The following is a 20,685-nucleotide window of genomic DNA, read 5'->3' on the forward strand; positions in this document are numbered from 1 at the left end:
ACTGCATGCACACATGTGTGTGTGTATGTCTCTGTGTGTGTGTGTGTGTGTGTGTGTGTGTGTGTGTGTGGAGAGAGAGAGAGAGAGAGAGAGAATCACTTTTTTCTTTCACTTTTGATAATTTCACAGTGATGTTTCTTAGTGTAATCCTATTTGAGTTTAGAAATTTGAGAGTTCTGTCTCCTTCCTGAACATCTACCTTCTGACCATATCCCACATTTGGAAATGTTTCTATTATCTTTGAATGTAGTTTTTTTCTCCCTTCCTTTTTCTCCTTTCCTTCTGAAACACTCATAATCCTGATATTACTTTTCTAATAAAGTCTTCGATCTCTTGAAGAGTTGCTTCATTTTTCCTAAAGGTTTTTTCTCCTCCTACTTTGAATTCAAAAAGTATAGCTAGGGGGTCGGGCGGTGGCACAGTGGGTTAAGCGCACGTGGCGCAAAGCGCAGGGACCAGCGGAAGGATCCCGGTTCGAGCCCCCAGCTCCCCACCTGCAGGGGAGTCGCTTCACAGGCAGTGAAGCAGGTCTGCAGGTGTCTATCTTTCTCTCCCCCTCTCTCTCTGTCTTCCCCTCCTCTCTCCATTTCTCTCTGTCCTATCCAACAACAAAACTACGTCAACAATGGCAATAATAACCGCAACGAGGCTGCAACAACTAGGGCAACAAAAGGGGGAAAAAATGGCCTCCAGAAGCAGTGGATTCATGGTGCAGGCACCGAGCCCAGCAATAACCCTGGAGGAGAAAGAAAAAAAAAAAAAGCATAGCTAGTTTGTTTTCTATTTCTGCTGTTCTCTCTTCTACATGGGTAAGGGTACTTCCTTTACTTGTTATTTGAATTGGAATGTATTCAAAGTGTCTTTCATCCCCTATAACTCTGTTTTCAAGTTTTCCATTTTCCTACCAAGGGATTCTTTAAAGTCATAGATTTCTTTCTTAATCTGTTTCTCCATATAAAATTGAGAGCTTTGTATTTCTTCAAATTTCCTGACAGTGCGTCTGCTAAATTCTTTCTCTAGTGATAGCTCTTCTGTAACTGCACCGTAAGTTTCTTGGTTTTGCAGCACCCGCATTTTCCTAGTTTTACCATCTGTTTGGTTTCTGTTGTTGGCCAGCAAATGGTGCTGGGTTCTGCTTTGTATGTGAGTTGCAATGGGGATGAAATAGTACTGCAGTATTATGACACCTGGTGTCCCTTACACAGAGTCTGTCGCGGACAGGGGAGGGGGAGGAGGATTCCAGACCTCCTACTCTTTCCAGACTGATACCTAAAATTGGGAACTCAAAGTCACTTTCCGACCTGCAGGATAGTCTGACCCCACTCACCAGGGTTTCTATGGCATTTGGGACAACTTAGAGTTTGATAAGTTTGCTGGTTTCCATGAAGGTAGAAAATTCATTTCCCTAGTGCTCCTGGAGGCTCTCTGGGGTTCACTCAATAGACTGTGGCTTCTAGATCTCTACACAACAGTAGCTTAAACTCTTTTTCTCAGGCCACTAGGTTCCTGAATGGTTCCCAGGAGGCCCTTTAATATCCACCAGGTGGATTTGAAGCAAATGTAAATATGGTAGCTGCTGTTCAAGCAATGCTGCATTTCTTTCCAGAGCACTGCTCAACTCTGGTTTATGGTGGTATGGGGGATTGAACCTGGGACTTCAAAGCCTCAGGCATGAGAGCTACTTTGCATATCCAGTATGCTGTCTATCCCTAGTCTCAGTGCTGCATTTCTGCTAATGTCTTTCTCTCCTTCCCCTCCTGGTCTTGCAGTCCATACTGCTGCCTTTCAAATAGTAACGTTCCTTTCTTTACCAGAATCCCCAGCTGTTCTCTGATGAAATTTTTTTTTATTTATTTTTTATTTAAGAAAGGATTAATTAACAAAACCATAGGGTAGGAGGGGTACAACTCCACACAATTCCCACCGCCCAATCTCCATATCCCACCCCCTCCCCCGATAGCTTTCCCATTCTCTATCCCTCTGGGAGCATGGACCCAAGGTCATTGAGGGTTGCAGAAGGTAGAAGGTCTGGCTTCTGTAATTGCTTCCTCGCTGAACATGGGCGTTGACTGGTCGGTCCATACTCCCAGTCTGCCTCTCTCTTTCCCTAGTAGGATGGGTCTCTGGGGAAGCTGAGCTCCAGGACACATTGGTGGTGTCTTCAATCCAGGGAAGTCTGGCCGGCATCTCTGATGAAATTTGTTGAGTTATTTTGTTATAATAACAACATTTGTTTTCTGATGAAGAGACAACTGTCTGTGAATAGGCCACCATAGCTCCACCCTGGAAGTCTTTTTATTGCTACCAGGGTTATCGATGATCTCCTTACCTACAGGAATACACTATTCCTGGTTGCTATTTTTGCCTTTTTTTCATTTTATTTGATAGTATAGACAGAACTTGAGAAGTAAGGGATGGGTAGAAAGAGAGAGATAGAGACACCTTCAGCTCTGCTTTACCACTTGTGATGTTTCCCTCGAACCAGTTTCTTTGCACATGTTAATTTGTGCACACAACCAGGTACACCACCACCCAGCACCCTGAGTATCAATCATTTCTAAATAGTTCACCAGCAGAGGGGATAAATAGCACAGTGGTTATCCAGAGACTCTCATGCCTGAGGCTCCAAAGTTCCAGATTCAATTTCTCCCCCACCACCACTACCACCACAAACCAGAACTGAGCTGTGCTCTGGTTAAAAAAAAAAAATGCTATATATATATATATATATGCATATTCTTCCCACCGCATGAGTGCTTCTCCATCCACATTGGTCAGGCTGGTGTGTCCAGATCAGCAATGCCTGTTGGGAGCTCTACTGCCTGGAACATGGCATCCAGCCTGATGGGCAGATGCTGAGTGACAAGACCACTGGGGTTGGAGATAACTCCTTCAACACCTTCTTCAGTGAGACAGGTGCTGGCAAGTATGTGCCCAGGGCAGTGTTTATAGACCTAGAACCTATAGTCATTGGTGAGTTGGCCTCAGTAACCTGGGTGAAATCCTAGGAGAGTGTCCTGGTCCTCCACAGACACCTTAAGGCTAGGTAGTCTTTTTTTTTTTTTCCCTTTTTTTTTTTTCCCCTTTTTTTTTTTTATTTAAGAAAGGATTAATTAACAAAACCATAGGGTAGGAGGGGTACAACTCCACACAATTCCCACCGCCCAATCTCCATATCCCACCCCCTCCCGCAATAGCTTTCCCATTCTCTATCTCTCTGGGAGCATGGACCCAGGGTCATTGAGGGTTGCAGAAGGTAGAAGGTCTGGCTTCTGTAATTGCTTCCTCGCTGAACATGGGCGTTGACTGGTCGGTCCATACTCCCAGTCTGCCTCTCTCTTTCCCTAGTAGGATGGGTTTCTGGGGAAGCTGAGCTCCAGGACACATTGGTGGTGTCTTCAATCCAGGGAAGTCTGGCCGGCATCCTGATGATACCTGGAACCTGGTGACTGAAAAGAGAGTTAACATACAAAGCCAAACAAACTGTTGAGCAATCATGGACCCAAAGCTTGGAAAAGTGGAGAGGAAGTATTAGGGAGGTACTCACTGCAAACTCTAGTATACTTCTGCTTTCTTACTTTGGTGCCATACTCCAAACTCAGTCAATTTCTGCTTTGCGTTTCTACTTCTTTTTTTTTTTTTTTACATGCATAACATTCCCCAGATTCCCATTTAGCAATAAAACCCCCACTATTTCATTCATCATTTTTCATGGACCTGTATTCTCCCCACCCACCCACCCACCCCAGAGTCTTCTACTTTGGTGTAATACTCCAATTCCATTTCAGGTTCGACTTGTGTTTTCTTTTCTAATCTTGTTTTTCAACTTCGGCCTGAGAGTGAGATCATCCCATATTCATCCTTCTGTTTCTGACTTATTTCACTCAACATGATTTTTTCAAGGTCCATCCAAGATCGGCTGAAAATGGTGAAGTCACCATTTTTTACAGCTGAGTAGTATTCCATTGTGTATATATACCACAACTTGCTCTGAATGACTCTGAAAATGTCCAATAGTTCTAGGTTATCTATCTCTTCATTTAGCTCCCTTATGTCTTTACTGATTTTCTTCCTGGATGATCTGTCAAGTTGAGATAGTGGGGTGTTGAAGTCCCCTACTATGATTGTGTTACTGTTAATATATTGCTGTAGCTCTTTCAGTAGAAGTTTGATGTATTTAGATGGCTTCTCATTGGGTGCAAAGATATTAATAATTGTTAAGTCCTCTTGATTGACTGATCCTCTGAGCATTAAGTAGTGTCCATTCCTATCTTTTTTAATTTTATGTATTTTAAAGTCTATCATGTCAGATATGAGAATAGCTGTTCCTGCCCTTTTTTGTGGGCCATTGGCTTGAATGATAGTTTTCCATCCTTTCACTTTAAGTCTGTGTTTGTCTTGTTGCGTTAGGTGAGTTTCCTGTAGACAACATATTGTTGGGTTGTGTTTTCTGATCCATCTTCCTACCCTGTGTCTTTTAATGGGTGAATTCAGGCCATTCACATTTATTGATATCAAAGATTGAAGATATTTTAACGCCATTCTTGTAGAGTTTTAGAGTGTTTTGATATATGTTCTATTTGTGGTGGTCTGGTTGTTTATAGGAAACCTTTCAGAACTTCTTTCAAGGCAGGCTTGGTGATGGTTGCTTCCTTCAACTGTTGCTTGTCTGAGAAGGTTTTGATGCTTCCATCTAGTCTGAATGACAGTCTAGCAGGATATAGTATACTTGGCTGAAAGCCTTTCTCATTGAGCACTCGATAGATATCTTGCCATTCTCTTCTGGCCTGTAGTGTTTGTATGGAGAAGTCTGCTGCTAATCTTATGGGTTTTCCTTTGTAGGTGACTCTTTGTTTTTCTCTTGCAGCCTTGAGGATCCTTTCTTTATCCTTATTCCTTTCCAATCTAAGTATGACATGTCTTGGTGTCTTTAGGTCTGGGTTAATTCTGTTTGGGACCCTCTGGGCTTCTTGAATCTTTATGTCTTTGGTGTTGTCTAGACTAGAGAAATTTTCAGCTATTATGGCCTGGAGAATGCTTTCTTCCTCTCCTTCTCTTTCTTCCTCTGGTAAGCCAATAATGCGTATATTGTTTCTTTTGAAGTCATCCCATAGGACTCTGTTGTTGTTTTCAGCATCTCTTAATCTCTTTTTGAGATCTCTTACTTCTTTTTGAGTTGTCTCTAATTCATCCTCAATCTTGCTAATTCTGTCTTCAGCCTCATTGATTCTATTCTCTCTGCCCTCTACTGCTTTCTGGAGTTCGTCTATTTTGTTGCCCTGCTCTGATACTGTTTTAGCTTGTTCAGCTAGTTGCCTTCTTAGCTCAGCAATTTCAGTTTTCAGCTCTCTAATAACCATGAGATAATTAGAATTTTCTTCCATATTCTCATTTGTTGTTCCTGCAGTTCTGATTACAATTTTTTCAAATTCTTTACTCACTCCTGTTATTATTTCCTTAGCTAATGTTTGGATGTTGAACTCGTTGTTTTGTGCTTTGCCCTCTGGAGGACTTTTAGCTGGACTCTTGTCCTGGTTCAAGTCTCCATTATTTTTTCTTGTTGTTTTAACCATTTTATATAAGTTAACAGTTTTTTCAATCCCTGAGTTGGAGTTCAGTGGTGTAAAAGCCTTTTTTTTTTTTCCCCTGTAGGCTATGGTAGCCTGAGGGCTTTTAAACTATCAATAGGCTTCTTGGCTTAATCAATGACTCCTGACCAAGAGATAAAGCAGGGTGTGGCAGAGATAATCCAGTGGTTATGCAAAGAGACTTTCACAGCCCTTCAGCTATGCCACCGAGGTATAGGTCTTCTCCTGAGTTTCCCGGTTAGATCTCTGTGCCCTGGTGTCCCTCCCTGTTGCTGCTCCAGATTCTGAGGGTAGCAGCAATGGAGACTCAGAGTTGTACTTGGTGAGTCTCTGGGGAGTCCTTTCCTCCCTTCAGCTGTCCCCTTGTTGGTGGAGCAGACTGGAGGTGGTGTCTCCACTGAGAAACTGTCGAACTGTTAGCAGTCACTTAATCTCTCCTTAGGCCCCTCTCTCCTCTCTGTCACCAGCCACGCGTGTTTGTACTCACGGGTGATTTACTGGGTTTCTGTGGTCATTCTAGTCCTGTCTTGTTTCGGTCCGGGTGGTCTCCTTTGGTATTCCTAGTTGATCCGGGAGAGGAGAGGAGAGGAGAGAAAGCGATCTGCTGCTCGTAGCTCTGCCTCCGGAAGTCGAATCCAAGGCTAGGTAGTCTTATACAGGGCTAGTGGTGAGACGCTGCTATGATTTCCCTTTGCAGATGAAATTCACAGTGGCCCCTACCACCAGCTCTTCCACCATGATCAGCTCATCACAGGCAAGGAAGACGTTGCCAACAACTATGCCCATGGGCACTACACCTTGGCAAGGAGATTACAGACCCTGTCTCAGATCAAATTTGGAAACTGGTAAGATAACATCACTTGCTCAATGTAGGGTGGGAAATTTCCCTGACAGTTTTAGGAGAGCCCTAACTACAAGAATTCTTTGCGTACTGATGACCCTCACTGAACATCTAGACTTCTAAACCAAGATGATATTAGGCTATGGTACAAGTATTTGCAGCAAGACCAGTTTCTCTTTTATCTATTTCTTTGTCTTATTTTAATGACATTTAAGACCAGTAACCATCCATGTTCATAAATGGGTCTCAGAGAGGTCAGTGGAGAATGTCCACAAATCTGAGCACCTTTTTTTTTTTATTTTAAGAACAAAACAGGTATATTTCTATTAGACCACCTGATACAGAGGATAGTGTGGTATGAATGGATAGTATGAATGACAAATAATACAAATATATTTTCTTTGACATAAGCAAAATACTTACACAGCTCAACAGATCACTCAGAAACAAACTCTTGCTTGATTGTATTACAATCAAGTGATGAGTGAAAACAGAGCTGAAGCACAAACACCTTTTTGACATGTCTTTGGAGATAGGTAGGAAGACACTGCTTGGTTTTTAAAAAACTAACCTTCCTTAAGGCCTAGTCATATTAAGTGTAAATGATGTAAATGAATCCACCATTACCAGTTGTCATTATCATATCAATGTCACCTGTGTATTCTGAGATGATGCAAACTCCTGCCAGTATACCTGGGAAGGGTTGCTATATTACAGTTACATCTGAGTTCTTGGCAGGCATGAAGAGAAATACGGAGCAAGTTTTATATACTATTTAGAACATATCTCTAATATTCCATTAAATAAAAATGTTATCCATTTCACTTTGGTTCATTTTCAGTTTTTATGATGTACATAGTTATTTGTTTTGCTTTATATAATCCTGCCACAAAGTATTAAAGCCTAAGATACTTATCACTCCTCTAACATTTGCACTTTCCAAGTTTTATATTCTACATCTCTAGTATGTCAGCAGTTCTCAAATATTAAGAAAATAATAATAAATGGGCAAAAACTCTTCTAAAAATGCAGATGTCTATAACAATAATGGTACAAGATGGGAAGGAAATACCGAGGAAAAGGAAAAAAAAAACATATTCATGTGCAGGGAATGTGCTTCAAGTCTTTGGATTTAAAAACAACTTCCTCATAGAAGTTGTCTACAATGGAATTTTCAGAAAACTTCTTTTGCCACCCTCTTCCCCCTCAATGACCTGAAAAGCCCTACTCCAATTTTCTGGATATTATAGTTATAAGATGCTATAAATGACCAAAGTACAGTTGGAGGGAAAAGAATGAATGTCTTCCATTCAGCGATAGTTTATAGCATAGCCTCATTAGGTGGTGAATCAGTAAAAGCCATTCAAGTACCAGAAGTGCTCTGAAGGGTACAGGTAGAAAAGTACTGAGCACAATACCTGTCTGTATCAGTAACAGGATTTCATGGTTAGGAAATTTTTCTAAACAGGAAAATTGCTCCTGGATAGATTGCTTACTCCATCATTAAATGTGGCAGAATTAAAAAAAAAATAGAGTGAAAACAGAAAATCAAGGCAGAGAACACAAAGAACCAAGACAATGCTATAGGTTCAACAGTATTTCATGAGGCTAAAAAAACTTGTTAACTTTTGCAAGCCCTAGCAAAATATCACTCTTGTTTATAAATCACTTATATATCATATGACCACATGTTAAATCCTTTCTTTCCAAGTACTGAAGAATCCTATATTCAGCCTTTAAGCATTCTGCATTTCTTTGCCAATCTTGTAGCTAAGTATCTTGTTCCAGTCGATTTTGGTGCGGGTAACTGGAAGCTGCCGGCGCAAGGCCTTGAATGTGGTGTCTGACATTGTTTGATAGTTTTCACTAATTGCTGTCTGATACTCATTTTCTGCATGCTCTATGATTTTAATAAACTCCTTGGCAGTTTGGGCTTCATTCAAAACAGTTACTGAATCCTGTACATCTTTATGACTAACCAACTGAACATTGCCGTCTTCATTATAGTGAACCTCAACCACTTGAGCTGTAGGTGGTGTGATGGTGAACTTCCACTCTGATCTCCAATGACCATTCCAGAAGTTTTTAGGCTGAAACTGGTAACTTTCAATACATGCAATAATGGTCTGCTGTCCATCTATAGTTTTAGCATAAACAGTACAGAAGCCATTGGAATAATGGTCTTTCACATAGGCTCTTAAAGCACTGTCACAGGATTCTTTCCAAGATTTCAGACCTCCATCTGCTTCTTCTGGATGAGGGTCACTTGCTTCTTTCTGTAAATGATCAAATTTAAAGGAAATTTTGTTTTTTGGATCTAAAAATCTGCTATTGCCCAGGTCACCATGTTTTGTAATTAAGACCTGTTCTTCATATCCTTCTATCTTCACTGGTGTGAGCTGATCCATGTTATACTGGGCAAATGCATGTGCTGCCCCTTCCCTGAGGAGATTGTCATTATTAAGTAGCAGCCGGACATCGTTGAATACTTCATTAAATTCCCCTGGGGGTGCATGGGTGATGAATTTAGCAGCTATGCTACCTTCTCCTCATCCGACACCCAATGCTCGAAGTCGGCCATCTTGGGCTGCTCTGGTCCAGCCCGGCCCCGGCACGAGGCAGGCCAGGAAGGAAGCTGAGTGATGGAATCGCTGTGGGGGCCGTCGGAAGGACCCTCCCGGAAAAACTCTGAGCACCTTTTGATAGGTGAGTGTTAGCTACCAAATTTTTTATCATCCATTCATAGAATACTAGTTTGCTAGCCAACACTGCCCATATAAGTAGGAAGCCCCAATGAGGTGTGTGTGTGTCTTGAATTGTGATAATCATTTTTATCAGCTTTCTGGTAACTACTCCTTACTGTGCTGAGCACTGTTCCAAGTTAGCATTTAATCAGTGAAATATATAAGACTGCAAATTAACTTTGTTAAAACCATACAGCAAGGAACCTGCTAGAGCCAGACCTAAACCCAACCTGACTCCAGCACCTGACTCCACTGGAACTTGACTGTTCTGATATATTCCTGCTCAGAAAGCTGCTACCAAATCTCTTTCTTTCTTTCTTTCTTTCTTTCTTTCTTTCTTTCTTTCTTTCTTTCTTCCTCCCTTCCTTCCTTCCTTTCTTTCTTTCTTTCTTTCTCTCTTTCTTTCTTTCATTCATTCATTTCTTTTAGTGCTTTTTTTTTCTTTATTGAGGGATTAATAGTTTGCAATTGACAGTAAACTGTGGTAGTTTGTACATGTGTAACATTTCTGTTTTCCACATAATAATCTAACAGCCCCCCTTTCACCCCCATCTCCTCTGCTATCATGTTCCAGGACCTGAACATATGACCCCCCCAGTCTTTTACTTTGGTGCATTACACCAACTACAGTCCAAATTCTGCTTTGTGTTTCCTCTTCTGTTTGCTAAATCTTTCTCTTTTTTAAATTTTTTTTATTTAAGAAAGGATTAATTAACAAAACCATAGAGTAGGAGGGGTACAACTCCACACAATTCCCAACACCCAATCTCCATATCCCACCCCCTCCCCTGATAGCTTTCCCACTCTCTATCTCTCTGGGAGCATGGACCCAGGGTCATTGTGGGTTGCAGAAGGTAGAAGGTCTGGCTTCTGTAATTGCTTCCCCGCTGAACGTGGGCATTGACTGGTCGGTCCATGCTCCCAGTCTGCCTCTATCTTTCCCTAGTAGGGTGTGTCTCTGGGGAAGCTGAGCTCCAGGACACTTTGGTGGGGTCTTCAATCCAGGGAAGCCTGGCCAGCATCCTGGTGGCATCTGGAACCTGGTGATTGAAAAGAGAGTTAACATACGAAGCCAAACAAATTGTTGAGCAATCATGGACCCAAAGCTTGGAATAGTGGAGAGGAAGTGTTAGGGAGGTACTAGTGAGTACAAACTCTAGTGTACTTCTGCTTTCAGGTATATATTTTGCAGTAGTTTATGGATACGTGTGAACATAAGCTCTCTCTCACAGAAACTGGTGTATATCTAGGTTTTGGGACTTTGTTAGAAAGTGAACCACCTGAGATGAAATTAGAGTGTACTATAAAAGGAAAGGTCTCACCCGAGTAATGAAGCTGAAGGGTTGTCATTCCACACGTGAGGTCTCCGGACACAGTCTGAGCTGAAGCATGTTGAGGTGGCAATTGTTGTGTTGGTTAGGTTGTGGCCGGCAGATGCAATATTATTTGATATGGATTGGGAGAGGCATACGGGAAAGTGGGCCCTATCCAAGGGTTCCAGGACTGGGGGAAGTAGGGGCTCTATAGTGGAGATGTGAGGTTCCTGCTGTCTTAGGGTTCAAAAATACAATAGATAGTTAATGTTATCATCACATTATTTGGTAATTGGGTTAACTTTGAAAAGTCCTTTTGTTAGGGTTTGCTGTACAGTACCCAGTATCTTGTATATAGCTGTGCTATTGGATGCTTCTAATCTACTTGGTCTAGGCTTTTGAGAGAGTCCGCATATCAAATACACAGCCTATATATTAAAAAGATTCAGTTTGTGTTTTGAAAAACTTTGAGACATACAATTGATTTTCCCCCTCTCATATTAATTAACTAGTGATTTATATGTCTACATTTTACTAGGAGTGTACATAAACACCATTCCCACCACCAAAAGACTGTGACCCATCCCTCCCACCCACTCCCAACCCCCACTGGCCCAGGAAGCTGCATGTCTACCCCTCACCACAGGGCTTTTACTTTGGTGCCCTACTTACAATTTGGTCAGGTCCTGCTTTTAGTTTCCCTTTCAGATCTTCTTCCTCAACTTCTGTTGATGAGTGGGATTATCCCATACTCATCTTTATCTTTCTGACTTAGCTCACTTAAAATAATTCCTTCTAGCTCTGTCCAAGATAGGTCAGAGAAGATGGGTTCATTGTTCTTCATAGCTGCATAGTATTCCATTGTGTATATATACCACAGCTTTCTCAGCCACTCATCTGTTGTTGGGCACCTGGGTTGCTTCCAGGTTTTAGCTATTATGAATTGTGCTGCTACGAACATAGGAGTACCCACCTCTTTTTTGTTGGGTGTTATGGAGTCCTTGGGGTATAACCCCAGGAGAGGAATTACTGGATCATATGGAAGGTCCATGTCTAGCCTTCTGAGAGTTTTCCAGACTGCTTTCCACAGAGGCTGTACCAATTTACATTCCCACCAGCAATGTAAAAGGGTTCCTCTGTCCCCACATCCGCTCCAGCATTTGTTGCTGCTGTCCTTTTTGATGTATGCCATTCTTACAGGAGTGAGGTGGTATCTTAGTGTTGTCTTAATTTGCATTTCTCTGACAATCAGTGACCTAGAGCAGTTTTTCATATGTTTGTTAGCCTTTTGGATCTCCTCTGTAGTGAATGTTTTATTCATATCCTCTGCCCATTTTTGGATGGGGTCATTTGCTTTTTTGGGCTAAGTTTGCTGAGCTCTTTATATATTTTGGTGATTAGTTTCTTGTCTGATGTATGGCATGTGAAGATCTTCTCCCATTCTGTGAGGGGTCTCTCTGTTTGTTTAATAGTTTCTTTGGCTGTGCAGAAGCTTTTCAATTTGATGTAGTCCCATTGGTTTGTTTCTGGTTTAGTCTTCCTTGCAATCGGGTTTGATTCATCAAAGATGTCATTGAGGTGTAAGTGGGAAATTGTTTTACCAATGTTTTCCTCTAAGTATTTGATTGTTTCTGGTCTGACATCTAGGTCTTTGATCCATTTGGAGTTGATTTTTGTTTCTGGTGAGATAAAGTGGTTCAATTTCATTCTTCTGCATGTTACAACCCAGTTTTCCCAGCACCATTTATTGAAGAGAGCCTCCTTTTTCCATTTAATCCTTTGGGCCCCCTTATCAAAGATTAGATGTCCATAGGTGTGGGGATTTATTTCTAGGCTTTCAGTTCTGTTCCACTGGTCTGTGTGCCTATTTTTGTTCCAGTACCATGCTGTTTTGATGATGATGGCTTTATAATATAGTTTAAGGTCTGGGAGTGTGATGCCTCCATTTCTGTTTCTTTTCCTCAAGATGGTTTTGGCAATTCTAGGTGTTTTCAGGTTCCAGTTAAATGACTGTAGTGTTTGTTCTATTCTTTTAAAGAAGCTTGGTGGAACTTTGATGGGTATTGCATTAAATTTGTATATGGCTCTGGGGAGAATATTCATTTTGATGATATTTATTCTTCCAATCCATGAGCATGGGATATATTTCCATTTCTTGGTATCAGTTTCTATTTCCTTGAGTAGTGACTCATAGTTTTCAGCATACAAGTCTTTCACTTCTTTGGTCAACTTTATTCCTAGGTATTTGATTGATTTTGCTGAAACTGTAAATGGGAGTGATTTCTGGATGTCTTCTTCAGATTTAGTGTTTGCATAAAGAAATGCCACTGATTTTTGTACATTGATTGTGTAGCCTGATACCTTGCTATATTGCCTAATAACTTCCAGTAATTTTCTGCTGGATTCTTTAGGTCTTTCTATGAATACTAACATATCATCTGCAAATAGTGAGAGCTTGACTTCTTCCCTTCCAATCTGTATTCCTTTGATTTCTTTCTCTTGCCTGATTGCTATGGCAAGAACTTCCAATACTATGTTGAAGAGTAATGGTGACAGTGGACAGCCCTGTCTAGTCCCCGATCTGAGGGGGAATGCTTTCAGCTTCTGTCCATTGAGTATGATGTTGGCTGTAGGTTTGCTATATATAGACTCCACTATCTTGAGGAATTTCCCATCTATTCCCATTTTTTGTAGAGTTTTGAGCATGAATGGGTGTTGGATTTTGTCAAAGGCTTTCTCTGCATCTATTGAGATAATCATGTGGTTTTTGGCTTTGCTTTTATTGATGTGGTGAATGACATTGATTGACTTACGGATGTTGAACCAACCTTGCATTCCTGGGATGAATCCGACTTGGTCTTGATGAACAATCTTTTTGATATGTTGCTGTATCCGGTTGGCCAAGATCTTGTTTAATATTTTGGCATCTATGTTCATCAGAGATATTGATCTGTAGTTTTCCTTTTTTGTTCTGTCCCTATCAGCTTTTGGTATCAGGTTGATGTTGGCTTCATAGAAGGTGGAAGGGAGTATTCCGGTTTCTTCAATCTTATGGAAAAACTTAAGAAGTATGGGTACTAACTGTATCCTGAAAGTTTTGTAGAATTCGTTTGTGAAGCCATCTGGTCCAGGACTTTTGTTGTTGGGGAGATTCTTAATAACGGTTTCAATTTCTTATCTGTGATTGGTGCATTTAGATTTTATAGTTCTTCTTGGTTCAGTTTTGGAAGGGCATATGCTTCTAGGAATTGTTCCATTTCTTCCAGATTCTCTAGGTTGGTGGCGTAGAGTTCTTCATAGAAGTTTCGCAGGATTCTCTGGATTTCTGTTGTGATATCTCCTCCATCGTTTACAATTCTATTAATTTGAGTCTTCTCTCTTTTTTGATGGGTGAGTCTGGCTAGGGGTCTGTCAATTTTGTTTAATCTTTCAAAGAACCAACATTTGGTTTCATTGATCTTTTGTATGGTTCTTTTATTTTCGATGTTGTTTCTTTCTGCTCTAACTTTAGTGATTTCTGTCCTTCTGGTTGCTTTAGGGTTCCTTTGTTCCTCTTCCTCTAAGTCCTTGAGGTGTGTGGTAAGGTCGTTCATTTGAGCTTCTTCTTGGTGTTTAATATGTGAGTGTATGGCTATAAGTTTCCCTCTCAGTACTGCTTTAGCTGTGTCCCAAATATTTTGATAGGTTGTGTCTTCATTTTCATTTTTTTCAGGAACATTTGAATTTCCTGCTTGAGTGAGTCTCTGACCCAGTGGTTCTTAAGGAGTATGTAGTTTAGTTTCCAAATTCTGTGACTTTTAATAACTTTCTGTTTGTTGTTAAATGTTAGTTTTACTCCACTGTGGTCTGAGAAGATACTTGAGATGATTTCAATGCTCTTGAATTCATTGGTGCTGTCTTTGTGGCCTAACATGTGGTCTATCCTTGAGTATGTGTGTTTGTATGCTTTTAAAATCCCCTTCTGTTTCATTTGGTTTAAATCCCCCCTGCTTAACACTATTCTATTTACATAACCACTTCATTCTATTTACATAACCTCTGTTAACAAGCACCACCTTCCCTCCAGGGCATTGGTGGTTTAGTGGTAAAATTCTCACCTGCTCTGCCCCCTCTCCTTGTCACACCCTGATCCTCTCCTGTCACACTCTGATTTTCATCAGTCACTTTTCTCTCCACCCTCTCTATGTCACATCCTGTTTCCACCCTACCTGGCAAGTATATATAAAGACAGCATGGTGAGTTTTACAGTACCTTGAGTTTAGCTTAGCTCAGCTTAGATTGTGCTGCGTCCTCCATGAATAAAGAGATACTGCGTACAGCTCAACCATGAGTCCCTGGTTGTCTGTTACCCGCCCGTGAAGCTAGCCCGGCGAAAACAACATATGTGTTACGTGGATTTAAGAAGAAGGTGTATTCCAGTTTTTTGGGGTGAAGGAGTCTGAAAATGTCCAAGAGGCCTAGTCTGTCAATCTCTTCATTCAATTCTCTTGTATCTTTATTGGTTCTCTGCTTTGTTGATCTGTCTAAGTGTGAGAGTGGGGTATTGAAGTCTCCCACTATTATTGTATTACTATTGATGTATTTTTGAAATTCTTTCAGTAGGTGCTTGATGTATTTAGATGGTCCCTCATTGAGTGCATAGATGTTAATAATTGTTAAGTCTTCTTGGCTGAATGATCCTCTAATCATTATGTAATGTCCTTGCCTATCTTTTATTACTTTATTTAATTTAAAACCTATCGTGTCTGAGATGAGAATGGCTGTTCCTGCCTTTTTTTGTGGTCCGTTACCCTGTATGATAGTTTTCCATCCTTTCACTTTAAGTCTGTGTTTATCTTGTTGTGACAGATGGGATTCTTGCAAGCAGCATATGGTTGGGTTATGTTTTCTGATCCATCCCCCCACCCTGTGCCTTTTGATGGGTGAGTTTAAGCCATTGACGTTTATTGATATTATGGATTTAATGTATTGTAGTGCCATTGTTCAAAAAAAATTTTTGTTTGCTCTGATATATTGCAAGTATTATAGTGATGTTCTTGTTTATAAGAGGTCTTTTAGAACCTCTTTCAGGGCTGGCTTGGTGATGGTTGCCTCCTTTAACTGTTGTTTGTCTAAGAAGGTTTTGATCCCTCCATCTAGTTAGAATGAAAGTCTAGCAGGATATATTATCCTTGGTTGAAACCCTTTTTCATTCAGGGCTCCATAGATATCTTGCCATTCCCTTCTGGCTTTTAGAGTTTGAGTGGAGAAGTCTGCAGATAATCTTATGGGTTTTCCCTTGTATGTGACTTTTTGTTTCTCTCTTGCAGCCTTTAGGATCCTTTCTTTATCCTTACTTCTTCTCATTGTGACTATGATGTGTCTTGGTGTCTTCAGGTCTGGGATGATTCTGTTTGGTACTCTCTGGGCCTCTTGAATCTTGATGTCCTTTCTGTTATTCAGGACCAGAAAGTTTTCTTCTATTATTTCCTCTAGAATGTTTGCTTCCCCTTCCTCTCTTTCTTCCTCTGGCAGGCCAATTATACAAATGTTACTTCTTTTGAGATCATCCCATATGTCTCTGTTGTTGTTTTCAGTGTCTCTCAATCTCTTTTTAAGCTCTTTCACCTCTTTCTTAGTTTTCTCTAACTCATCCTCTGTCTGACTAATTCTGTTTTCTGCCTCTGTTAGTCTGCTTTCCCTTGCCTCAGCTTCTTTCTTCATTACAGCTATTTCAGCTTTCAGTTCTCTAATTGCCTCAAGATAAACAGTATTTTCCTTGGGGGTCTCAACTGTTGTTTCCCTAATATTACCATTCTTTTCCTCCAATGTTGTTTTCATTTCTGTGATTAATAAGTTTATTGTTGCTTGCATACTTTTATTATATATGGTTCCTTCTGGCTGATTTGTAGTTTCTTCTGGGCTCCTATCTTCATTCATTGGAGTAGCAGTTTTATTTGTTTTTGATCTACCCATTTTTTTTATTTATGTGTTTCTTTTTTTTTATGCTCTGTTGTTCCTCAGTTGTTGTGTCTTGATTACAAGTAACACTGTACTAAATACCTTTATGACAATTGCACTCACCAACCTCAGGAATTACAGTAGCAACTGAAGCAAGTATTGAAGCAGTTTAATCGTTACCAGTTAGCCAAACAATTTCTCCAGTCCGTGAATAAATAGTAACCAAATCCCAGTGAAGAAGAAAGAGAAAAGAAAGGATAGCAAGAATAGACAGTTATGCAAATCTACTATCCACTGTATATTCTAGGGGTAACAAGAGGGGAAAGGGAACTAGAGCAGAGATACACACATAGAGAGTCCACTCTGAGTCAGATTTCTTCCCCAAAATAATTCACAAATTCAGAAAGGCAAAGAAGAAGGAAGAAGTGTATGACAAGATAAAAAAAAAAAAAGAGGCAAGAGAGAGAAAAGGGAAAAGATAAGAAAAAGAGCTGTAATTAAAGAGCAGTGAAAGGAAATTCCCAAATGTGTATCAGTGAATTCAAAAAAGCACACTGTTTGTTGGTGTGGGGGCTGGGGGCTGTGACTTTGGAAGCTGTAGGATTAAGGAAGAAAGGATGACAATAATGAGAAAAAGAAAAAAAATAAAGAAAGAGAGAGAGAGAGAAAAAAAGAAAAAGATAAGAAAAAGAACAGTCATAAAAGGGCAGTGAAAGGAAAGGGTTTTTTATGTATTTGTTTTTAATTATTTAATTAGCTATGCAGGGTGAGGTGGGGAGGTTGGCTACTTAGAAAGAAAAAGGGCCAGAGGTTTCAGAAGGGTATAGACTTAGAATTAATGATACTCCCTGGTGGGACAGGAATTTGGTAAAGAAAAGGAGCTCCTAGCAGGGGATCCTGCTAGGAGCTGGTCCCCAGGGACTGGTTATGGGGGGTGGGCGGGGAAGGAGGTATGCTTAGAAATTAAAAGGAAGAAAAGAAAAAAAATTTCCCCTTTTTTCCTACTCTCATTCTTAACCCTAATTAAGTTATAGTCATCTCCTTGGTGTCACCGCTAGGACCCCTTATTGGCTGGCCTACTAAAGGCAGAAAATCCTACCGTTTCCAGGAGATGTGGTCAGAGCTCAGCCACTAGCAGCTTCTCAGTCCGCCATCTTCCGGGAATCTCCCTTGCTAAATCTTTCTAAGGTATCCATGATACAAAGGCAGTGGTTGCAGGCTGTCTTGGTCACTCTCCAACTGATAAGTTTCCCTTGCTCTGTGGTCACAGCAGGGGCAACAAAGGTTACCTTCTCAGTTTCAAAACTAAACCCTACAGTCATTACAGATCTTGTGATTCCTTTAATTTCAGAAATGAAGATAGTTTACTTTTAAAATAGCCTTTTTACTGGGGCTATGGACTGACCTGCCATCATCCATGTCTAGCAGAGAAGCAATTACAGAAACCAGAACATTCACCTTCTATACCCCATAAGGAACTTTGGTTCATACTCCCAGAGGGGGAGGAATATTAGGGGAAGATGACAAAAGGGCTCTGAACTCCAATTCCACCAGGACCCAGAGAGAGAAGAGGAAAAAAAGAAGGGCATTTGAAAGTAGTAATATTTATAGGAAGAAAAGTGAAGACTACAGTAAAAAGGGCAAATATATGTAAATATAGCTAGTTATAGAATTAAGTCAATCGGGGCCTGGTGGTGGTACACCAGGTTAAGCAGACATATTACAAAGCACAAGGACCCACTCAAGGATCCCGGTTTGAGCCCTCAGCTCCCCACATGCAGGGAGATCACTTCATAAGCGGTGAGGCAGGTCTGCAGGTATCTGTCTTTCTATCCCTCTCTCTATCTTCCCCTCCCTTCTCAACTTCCCTCTGTCATATCAAAATAAATTTTTAAAAAATAATCATAGAAGCAGTGGATTCATAGTATAAGCACCAAACCCCAGAGATAACCCTGGAGACAAAAAAAAAAGGAAATAAGTCAATCCATATCTGTGACCTTGGGACTACTAATGCAGTTTCCAGTGGAAGAGGAATGGGGATGTGGAACTCTGGTGGTGGTAACAGTGTGAAATTATACCCCTGTTATCTTATAACTTTGTAAATCAATATTAAATCACTAACAAAAAATAAAATAGCCTTTTTAGTGGAATTTCCCCCAATAAGTAATAGATTGTGAAGTTTCTCTGAATAGTTAGAAACTCCTCAGACTCTTGGCGGTTTTACAAGCACTATTCAGATCTCTTTTTTAAACTTGTTCACTGTAATCAGAGATTCAGAAAAGTCGTTGTAGATATCTCCAAGATTTTATTTATTTTGCAGGCCAACCAGTGCACAGGGCTTCAGGGCTACCTGGTTTTCCACAGCTTTGGTGGGGGAACCGGCTCTGGGTTCACCTCTCTGCTGATGGAGTGGCTCTCTGTCAACTACGGCAAGAAGTCCAAACTCGAATTCTCCATCTACCCAGCCCCCCAGGTCTCCACAGCTGTAGTGGAGCCCTACAACTCCATCCTCACCACCCACACCACCCTGGAGCATTGTGACTGTGCCTTCATGGTTGACAATGAAGCCATCTATGATATCTGTTGTAGAAATCTGGATATTGAATGACCAACCTATACTGCCATTGCCAGCATTAAGACCAAGCGTACCATCCAGTTTGTGGACTGGTGCCCCACTGGCTTCAAAGTTGGCATTAATTACCAGCCTCCCACTGTGGTCCCTGGTGGAGACCTGGCCAAGGTCCAGCGGGCTGTGTGCATGCTGAGCAACACCACAGCTGTAGCTGAGGCCTGGTCCCGGCTGGACCACAAGTTTGACCTGATGTACGCCAGGCGTGCCTTTGTTCATTGGTATGTGGGTGAAGGCATGGAGGAGGGAGAGTTTGCTGAGGCCCGTGAGGACATGGCTGCCCTGGAGAAGGATTATGAGGAGGTTGGAGCAGATAGTGCTGATGGAGATGAGGATGAAGACTATTAACTTGATGGCTGCATTTTGCACTCCGATCTGTCCTGGAATTGTCTTATCTGTGTTTCCTGAAGCAGTCTGTTGTGCTATTAACCTGTCAATAAAATATTTGCATATGAATGTCAGTTTGGTTGCTTCTTATTTAAATTAATTTTGAGGTAAAAAAGGAGAGAATGAATGACACCATAGCACTGATGCTTTCTTTCAATATGGTAGATCATTTACTCAAACCTGGGTCACACACATGGCAAAGTCCCACACCATCTCAGTGAGTTCTTTAGCTAGCCCTTGGTTACATCTATATCCTCAAAAACATTTCCCCCTCTTCAAGCCCCTTTGGGAACAGATGAAATGGCTAAAGAGCCACCTGATCATTGGATCAGTAGTTCAAGTGATTGCTGTGTGTTCTTTGCTGTGGTTGTGGTCAGGTATGTTTCAGCAACTCTGAATTGTGTGTTGATAAAAAATCCTCTCTAGTGTGCCAGGGAGATAGTACACTGACATGCTCAACAGACTTTTAGCCTGAGGTTCCTTGGTCCCAGTTTCCACCCCTAACATCACCATAACCTGAGTTGAGCAGTACTATGGAAAAAAAATTGGAAAGTGTAATAAGTTGGGCAGCTTTGACTGGTTATTTTTCCAAGTTCCACAACACATTGTCCATATCATCTTTCATCTGTGGATGTTAAAATGCGCATCTGAATCTGCAGGTCTTAGATAAGGCTTCAGACAGTGCTGTTGACTTAAAAATTCGTTTTAAGACTGGCCAGCTCCTCATGGGGCGCGAGCGCTTCCACACTACGATAATCATCTCTGGCATTATGCTATTCTACTGCAGAATACTGTGCCCCAGTATGGTTCCGTAGCCCCCATGTCCACTTGGTTGATTCCAAATTATATTCCTCCATGAGGATAATTTCTGGAACCATCCATTCCACCCCGGTCCCATGGCTGCCAGTTCTTAGCAACATCGCCCTGCCAGATATTCGTCGGGATGTGACATCATCTAAGTTCATTTCCCACGTCTACGCTCGACCGGACCTGCCAATATATGCAGATATCTTCGCCCACCCTGTTCAACGCTTGACATATCGTCATCCAATCTGGTCCCCTACGCCTACACTGAACTTCTCTGTTCCAGTCTCTTGGAAACAGAGTTGGCAGTCAGCTGAGGTAAAGAACAAACACCTCATCACAGACCCCTGCAAGCGTCAACCTGGCTTTGACCTAGCACGTTATGATTGGGCCCTCCTCAATCGCTATCGAACAGGCCATGGCCAGTGTGCCACTATGT

General features: G+C 41.2%; 1 protein-coding gene and 1 pseudogene across 1 annotated transcript; one reads left to right on the forward strand and one right to left on the reverse strand.

The window, feature by feature from the left end:
- Positions 1 to 1,382: 1,382 nt before the first annotated feature.
- LOC103109254 (tubulin alpha-1C chain) lies at positions 1,383 to 19,421 on the forward strand. The gene is given in 6 exon segments (XM_060193527.1): positions 1,383 to 1,388; positions 2,755 to 2,784; positions 2,787 to 2,973; positions 6,286 to 6,384; positions 6,387 to 6,433; positions 18,747 to 19,421. Coding segments are annotated over 6 exon segments (1,026 nt in total). The 3' UTR covers positions 19,404 to 19,421.
- LOC103109255 (F-actin-capping protein subunit alpha-1-like) lies at positions 8,000 to 9,025 on the reverse strand (annotated as a pseudogene).
- Positions 19,422 to 20,685: the final 1,264 nt, after the last annotated feature.

The sequence above is a fragment of the Erinaceus europaeus genome, chromosome 7 (genome assembly GCF_950295315.1).
Source record: "Erinaceus europaeus chromosome 7, mEriEur2.1, whole genome shotgun sequence".
In the NCBI taxonomy this organism is placed as follows: domain Eukaryota; kingdom Metazoa; phylum Chordata; class Mammalia; order Eulipotyphla; family Erinaceidae; genus Erinaceus; species Erinaceus europaeus.